This window comes from Macadamia integrifolia, chromosome 6, assembly GCF_013358625.1.
Source record: "Macadamia integrifolia cultivar HAES 741 chromosome 6, SCU_Mint_v3, whole genome shotgun sequence".
Classification (NCBI taxonomy): Eukaryota; Viridiplantae; Streptophyta; class Magnoliopsida; order Proteales; family Proteaceae; genus Macadamia; species Macadamia integrifolia.
In genome coordinates, this window is record NC_056562.1 from 30,212,689 (window position 1) to 30,220,297 (window position 7,609).

General features: G+C 38.3%; 1 protein-coding gene across 1 annotated transcript; it reads left to right on the plus strand.

Moving 5' to 3' along the window:
• On the plus strand, window positions 1–7,306 carry LOC122080736 (vesicle-associated protein 1-2-like). Its single transcript, XM_042647553.1, has 8 exons — window positions 1–426; window positions 590–660; window positions 865–946; window positions 1,042–1,157; window positions 1,283–1,423; window positions 1,585–1,659; window positions 3,790–3,867; window positions 6,954–7,306. Exons 1-8 carry the CDS (start codon window positions 375–377, stop codon window positions 7,065–7,067), a joined length of 729 nt encoding a protein of 242 aa, XP_042503487.1. The 5' UTR covers window positions 1–374; the 3' UTR covers window positions 7,068–7,306.
• The last annotated feature ends 303 nt before the right edge of the window (window positions 7,307–7,609 follow it).

Genomic DNA, 7,609 nt, shown 5'->3' on the forward strand with positions numbered 1-7,609 from the left:
GAGATGGAGATTTGGAGACTTTGGAGAGGAAGGTGAGACTCTGCCTGTGACCCACAACTTGGCTTTGCGGCAATGTTCTTTCTTCGTCTGCTTTAAGCCTTTAACATCTCTCTCTTATTCCCGATGAGAAAAAACCAGAGAAGAAACAAACTTAGGAAGCCAAGAAATAGACAAAAATAAAGGAAGAGAAGAGTCTCTGAATCTCAGATCCTTTCCAAATTTCTCGAATCTTTGGTTTTGCAAAGAAAACTGCTTTCCAGCGCCGGAAAACCGGTTTTGCGGTTCGGGATCTCTTTTGATTCTCTTCTTCTGGGGGTTTAAACCACTTCTGAGCGTTGGCAAAAGGGTGTTGTTTGCTATCAAGGTCTCTCAAAATGGCTTCAGGAGGGCTTGTTAGCATTGAACCTCAAGAGCTTAAGTTCCCCTGTAAGCTTTATCTATTCTTCGTTTCATTATCTTTTGCCTTGTTTTCCTCTATCCCCTTCTGGGGTTTGATAGTTTCTCATTTCTAGATCTATTTTTCATCGCTAGGGTTTGGAGTTTTTGATTCCTTCGGTTTTTTTGGTTTTTGTTTTTTTATATTGAAAAGTCGAACTGAAGAAGCAGATCTCTTGTTCCCTTCAATTATCGAATAAGACGGATAACTATGTTGCTTTCAAGGTAATCCGTTTTATCCATTTTTATCATCTCCCCAGATGTTCTTGTTGTTTATTCTTTTTTTTTTTTTTTCTTCTGTGTTTGTTTCATTATTTGCCAGGAAGTCTTTTGTAAAAAAAATGTAATTTTGATGGGGGAGAATGGAAATTATGAATCTCTCTTGTGTTGTGTAGTTTGGATGCTCAAATTTAAAATTGGTATTTACAGGTGAAGACCACGAATCCAAAGAAATATTGTGTTCGGCCAAACACCGGAATTGTACTGCCTCGATCCACTTGCGATGTGATAGGTGTTTATTTGATTACCCTCTCTTCTTCTGTCCTGTAATTTTGTGAATGACGATCAATTCTGTTTTTTAAGATTAGTTGTTGTTTTGATGATCAGTTACGATGCAAGCACAGAGGGAAGCTCCCCCGGACATGCAATGTAAGGACAAGTTTCTCCTTCAGTGCGTAGTCGCAGGTCCTGGAGCTACTGCAAAGGACATTACGCCAGATATGGTAAGAAAATGAAGCATATGATATTCTTTCGAATGGGTTGGTGGGAGTTATATTGTATGGTTTATAACTCAATCTTGTCTCCTTTTTTTTTTTTCCCAATTTCTGCGATTGGTTTTTTCCCTTAGTTCAACAAAGAGTCGGGTAATCACATTGAGGAGTCCAAATTGAAAGTTGTTTATGTCTCTCCTCCTCAACCACCATCGCCTGTTCCAGAAGGATCTGAAGAAGGTTCTTCACCTAGAGCTTCTGTCTCAGATAACGGAAATGTGAGTACTCCTGAATTTTCTGCTGTAAGTATTTTTACCATTGTTGATACCTAATCCAGAGTGAATTAGGTTAAGATAACGTCAGGATTTTGTGGGACACCTAACAGACCTCAAATGAATTACCTTCAATTAACTGAAAGCCTCTATAATTGTGGTTTCAGGTGTCAAGGACACATGTTGATTCTCAAGGTCAGGCTTCAAGAGGGTATACCGAGTCTCAAGACAAAACTTGGGAGGTGAGTTTTCACTGTGTTTTTCTTTCTTTTTCTTCCGGGTATTGAACTTATTTTGGGAAGGCCAGTTATTCAACATGCAGGATCTTCAAATTTGTTAGGTATGGATCACTTTTTAATGTAGGAAAGATTTGATGTGTATGAGCATTCCATATTTGTATGTAGATAAGATTTAATTTGGTGCCCGTTTTGACTTTTGGTTCATTGTGGTATTGGAAAGGTTATCATAATGAATTTTGAAGTGTTCTGTGTATTTTGGTTTCTGTTGATGAATTATTTTGAAAAAAAGGAATGGAAATTTTATAAGAATGAGGCAGGGTTGAGTTTTTGTCAATCTCGATATGAAATTTTCATATACAGTCTGTCTTGTCTCTTTTCCATTTTATGTTTACAGTACGATATGAATGCTATTCTTTATGGGAAAATATACCATCATTTTTGTTCATACTTTGTGGTTCAGACACTTTACCTAGTCCATTGATGGAAGTCTAGTCTGCCTGCCTATATTTGATGGAATTAACTAGCAATTCTTGGGTTGACTAAATGAAATTTAATTGCATCCAGTGATGCGTGTTTAGGATATCTGTATCCAATGTATATTCTAATTGGGAACATAACATACCAACTTGATTTAAATAAATTTTAAAATGGCTACCTTATAAGGAAGTACCTGTTTTTCATTTTTGGTCATATTGGCATGTTATAGACACCCACATGTGTCTACACTAGGGGTGTCAATCCCAAGCCTGCACCGATTATTAAACATGCTAGGCTCAGGCCCGACTCTTTTATAAACAGGTAGTACACGGTGCAAGTGGTAAGCTCGACAGGCGTCCGACTGGCCCGGCCCGTTTACAAGCCCGAGGGCTTAGCCTGACCGTTTATATGTATATATATATTTTTTATAGAATAGGATATATATTGACAATTATTGAATATATTTAAGTGTAATATTTTTTCTAAATTGTTGATGATTTAATAAAATATATTAAAGTATCTTAAATATAAGGCCCATTTAAGGCTTATTGGTACATTACCCCGTTTAAGGCATGATTATAGCCCGAATAGCCCGATTAAGAGAAGCCCAACTAAAGCCCGTAACCCAACCTATCCCAACACGAAACCGACTCATTCCTTAAATAGGTAGGTCACGATCCAAGGTTTATAGGCCCGCTAGGCCTAACCGATTGACACCCCTAGTCCACACCACCAAACACTTCACATGTTTCTTTTGTTTGAAGAAAAGGAAGAAGAATGGCGAGAGAGAGAAGACTATTATGTGTAGTATCATGGAGTAGAAAGAAACACAATCATGGTTGGACTGAAACGATTTCCAAAGGAAGAATGTAATCGTTATAATGAGATGTGAATTTATTACTTATTCTGTGTCTCGTAGACTCTACAAATAGGAACTATATTTGTTACTTGAGCTGTACTGGATTTTGAAGCTATTGTTGCGTATTTCATAAGATCATACCATATCTTAACCTTTAAGACAGAGCAGGACACTTGCTTAATCCACCCATTGCCATCCCTTGGAAATTCCTAGCTGGGTATGTCTGGGCAGAGCAGGGTTCTTCAAATAGGAACTATATTTTTTATTTGAGCTGTGCTGGATAATCAAGCTGTTGTTGGTATTTCATAAGTGTCATATGATATCTTAACCTTTAGGATAGAGCAGGACACTGGCTTAATCCACCCATTGTCATCCCTTGGACATTCCTATCTGGACATGTCTGTATATCATTTATCCCGGAACCCCTGAATTATTTACAAACAGTAGCCTAGAAAATGATTAACTCCTCAGTTATCTCGGGCACTTTATTTGCTGGATTGGCATGGCGTTAGATAGTGGATACTTTGACATTTCTCTCTTGTAAGGCTCCAAGATCTGTCATTCAGCGAGCCTCCGGCAGTTCTCTGGCTAAATGATAAATGTATTTCTGTGTGCTTGTTGTCTGTATACCCAGAAACATGTTTTGTTGTTTCAAGTTCTGGTATTAATCCACTTGGCACTTGTCCATGTAAATATATGCTCAAGTTGTTGAAAGATTCTTTTTATGACCCTGAAAAATGCTTGTTATAGTTAAATGCATTCCAACTCTTATTACCATATTCATACTTTATTTACAGGCAAAGTCTCTGATTTTAAAATTGACTGAGGAGAAAAACTCAACAATACAACACAATAACAAGCTTCGTCAGGAACTGGTGAGGGAATTTGTATGCTGACTTCATTAGGCTTCCCAATTTTTCAGTGATTTTTCTGTTTTAACGTTCTTTGTTTAGTGTTATTTGAAATGATTGGATGAAGATTGTTATATGCTTGTAGGTTTGTACGTTGTTAATCTTTATAAGCTTGCTACTGATGTTTTCCTGCCAATTCTATGCTCATTGCCTCTTTGATTGCCTTGTCTCTTTATGCATTCTCATATATTGCTTCTTAAATTGTTAAACTAGATTTTTGTAATCTGTGTGTGTGTTTTTTTTTTGGGGGGGGGGGGGGGAATCTGCATGCCATGCCACACCACACCACACCACACCAATGGTGATGCAGAGAATGGTATCATCCCATGGGTCAGAACAGGAGGGAGTGAGTGTTAGTGTGGGCCCCATGACTCATATGTGAGAGGGCATATGATGGAATCTGCACTCCAGCGTCGTGCACTTCTTTTTTTATTTTTTTATACATAACTTACATGTGGAACTGAATTGTCATTGAGGTTTAATATGATGGAACAGGTAATAGATTGTAAATTATTAGGGAAAAGGTTTTTGAGCCGCTAGGGCAGGGCATGCTAGCACCTCTATGTCTATCTGTTTCCTCATATGAAATTACCTCGCTGCCCTCACAGTGTGATGCCGTTTTATCGCATCTCATTGGTGCCACTTTCTTAGAGAACCCTGCTCCCATTTATTTAATAGTTGGTAGCTGTGATCAGATTTTTTGATATATTATGTTTTTGGAACACGTTCTGACTGGGAGCCGGCCCCTGCACCCAGACACGTGGGTGCGCGGAATTACCACCACCCCTCCTGGTTGATGCCCACATGTTGCCTCTTATTGGCTGGGGTGCTGGTGCAGGGGCCACGATCCCGGACGGAAACCATTTTCCCTTATGTTTTTCACCTGTTCTCTTCTCACTCTGCCTACTATTCATTAATTACATACATGGTTGTAACATTGTATAGAGATCCTAATGCAGTCGAGTAATCAACATCTACATCTGAGTTTAGGAAAGGTCCCACTTTGATAGGGTTACTAAAGAACCAGGGGTGGGGGGCGTGGTGTGGGGTGGGGGAGACACTTAGGCTTTGTTGATTTAGCAATGCACCAATGCTTTTGGACTTGGAGGAAAGCCTCTTGCTGATTTTTCCTCATTTTGGTTCTAGCTGGTGTAGCAGTAGTTTTTTTGGGTGTGGCTATTTTAGCTTTTGTTGTTAGGCGTTTCACCGAAAGCACTTTTTTCATGGTAAACAATGATGATATGAACCTAAATGTCCTGAGGAAGTCCTTGGCCAAAGTGAAAGTATTTTCCTGCTGTGCAATGAAACATAGTATTAGGGTTGATGTGGGGAGGGAGATACTTTCTTCCTTCATACCTGTGATTTGTAAATGATTACCCCCTTTGAGATTTCTCATAGATCTACTGTTGTGGTGCTGGACATGGCTATGATTTTTTCACAATACTTGTCAATTTTGTTCCCCAGGCCAACTCCTATAATTTTAGCATTGCCCCAACTCTCTGTTTACTTCTGTCCTTGATTTCTTTTAGATGTTTTCCTTTTATTTCTTATTTTTGTTTTGTTTCTTTTCATGTAGTATAACACAGCTAAACATTTGTGTGCATGTGCCACCTTTCATTTCCTTACTGTTGACTTTTTAAGCTATGTTATGTAATATTGAAAACAGATAGGCAAAAATCCATCTCCAAATCCACAAATTGTGGCTTCGCATCTTGTCTTAAAACACATCTTAATTTAGAACTTTGAGTGACTTGTCATAATATGTGAATGTATTTATTTTCCTTTTTTGCATCTCCTCAATGAAAATAGTTTCTATAAATGAAAATTATGCTTTAGTTGCCTATGCATTCGCTATTCAACAAGGAAGGTGCCAAATGATATCCTGTTTCTTTGCCTTGCATTCCGCATGTTGGCTTGACTTTTGTACTTAAGCCCCTCTGATAAGTAAGCTCTCCCTTAAGTTATCATAGGAAAAGTATGGGTAAATAGCTGGCATATTTGTGAGAGGGCACCAAGGGGGTTTGTAATACTTCTTTTTGGATGTTAAGGTGATCTCTGTGTGTGCATGCGTGCACGTGCTCGAAGAGATTACTCTCTTGAAATTGGGTTATTTGAATTGAGAACTAGGCATCTTTGGTGATTGAACTTGTACATGAGTATGTAGATGGCAGATGGAGGGCGAAAGAAAGGAACAGTGGCCAATTAATAACAGTTGCAAGCTCCTATTCATTATTTTAGGAGGTTGAAGAATGTTTCCACTTTATTTGATTTATTGGTGTTTTGAGTGAGATTTTTCAATTCAAGAGTGAAAGAAAGGAATTCACAATTGGTCAGAGGGCAAATCTGGTACACTGTTACCTGTTGAAAAGAGTTTTGGGCCCCCGTTCATCATTTTGGAATTTAAAGAATTTTTGTCATCGTATTATTTTGTTTCCTTTTCGTGGTTAGATGGATAGTTGCCCCCTTGTTAACTTGTGTTATGCAGTTGAAAGTAAGGCATTGAAGATAGAGCATATATTTCATTGTCAATGATGTGTGGAGTGTTGCGACGAAGTGTGGTGTCCCTTGAGAATTTGTTGGTTAATTGCTGGCTGGTTGGATTGGGTTTTTCTGGTAGAAATTAATCTGATCTCTGGTTGATATGTTGCAAGGCCTTAAGTATGATGCTGATGAATTTAATGATTGACAGGGGTTGGTTGTGTGTTATAAATCAAACTTAAAAAGAGTCGGGGGAACTGAGAGGAGCATATTATTACAAGGGGGTGTGAAGGAGGGGTAATATTTGCCATGGCTTGAGTTATTTGCTAGAGGATCTTAGTTTCTTTTTTTGATAAAATATAGGATGTTAGTTGCTGGTTATGTGTGCACACTGGCAAATGGTATGAAATATGTAGGTTAAAAAAGAAAACAAAAAAATTGTACGAAAAGCACGTAATGGAAGAGTGCTTTATTTAATCTAAAAAATAGTGATTGGTTCTTTCTTGTGTCTCTCTGTTCAATGCCCTGAGAGGTCAAGGATATTCTTATCATTCAATGATTCTATTGCACAGGAACTTTTGAGGCGACAGGGCAGCAGCAAGAGCAGTGGTGGTGTCCCATTCCTGTATGTCATGATTGTTGGCTTGCTGGGAATTCTTTTGGGTTATCTTTTGAGGAAGACATGATCAAATATTGAGTGTTATTTCCCCCCACCCCCATTTGTTATTTCCTTCTCCCCTGAAACCATAAAGAAGAACCCAGAGGAAAAAATGAAAATGACAGTTGATGCTTTTTAGTTGTATTAACAGTCTTCGTGGCCTTAGAAAAACATGCTGATGAAGCAGATTTAAATGGGGTTTGTAATTGTTAATTGTTAAGCAGGAACTGCAACAAGGAATTGTGTGGTTGACTCCTGCTTTGTTAACACGACATCTTTTGTAGCTCTAGAAAAAATTCTTTCCCCCAAAAAATATCCTTGTTTAGCACTTGAAGTAATTAGTCACGTCTGGAGAATAAAGGGAGGCACAAAAAATCTTCTTTGACCTTCTCTGAGTTTTTACTGGTGGATTTGCATTTTTGTCAAATGGAAGCAGAGCAGTAGAAGAGCTGCAAATGGATGTGGGAAAGCACAGTTTTTGGAAGTGGGAAATGCCTGGAGAATGTGAAGCCATTTGATTTCATTTTATAAGTAGGTATGTCTTCCTTCCTCTCTTTTTTCTTTTTTTTT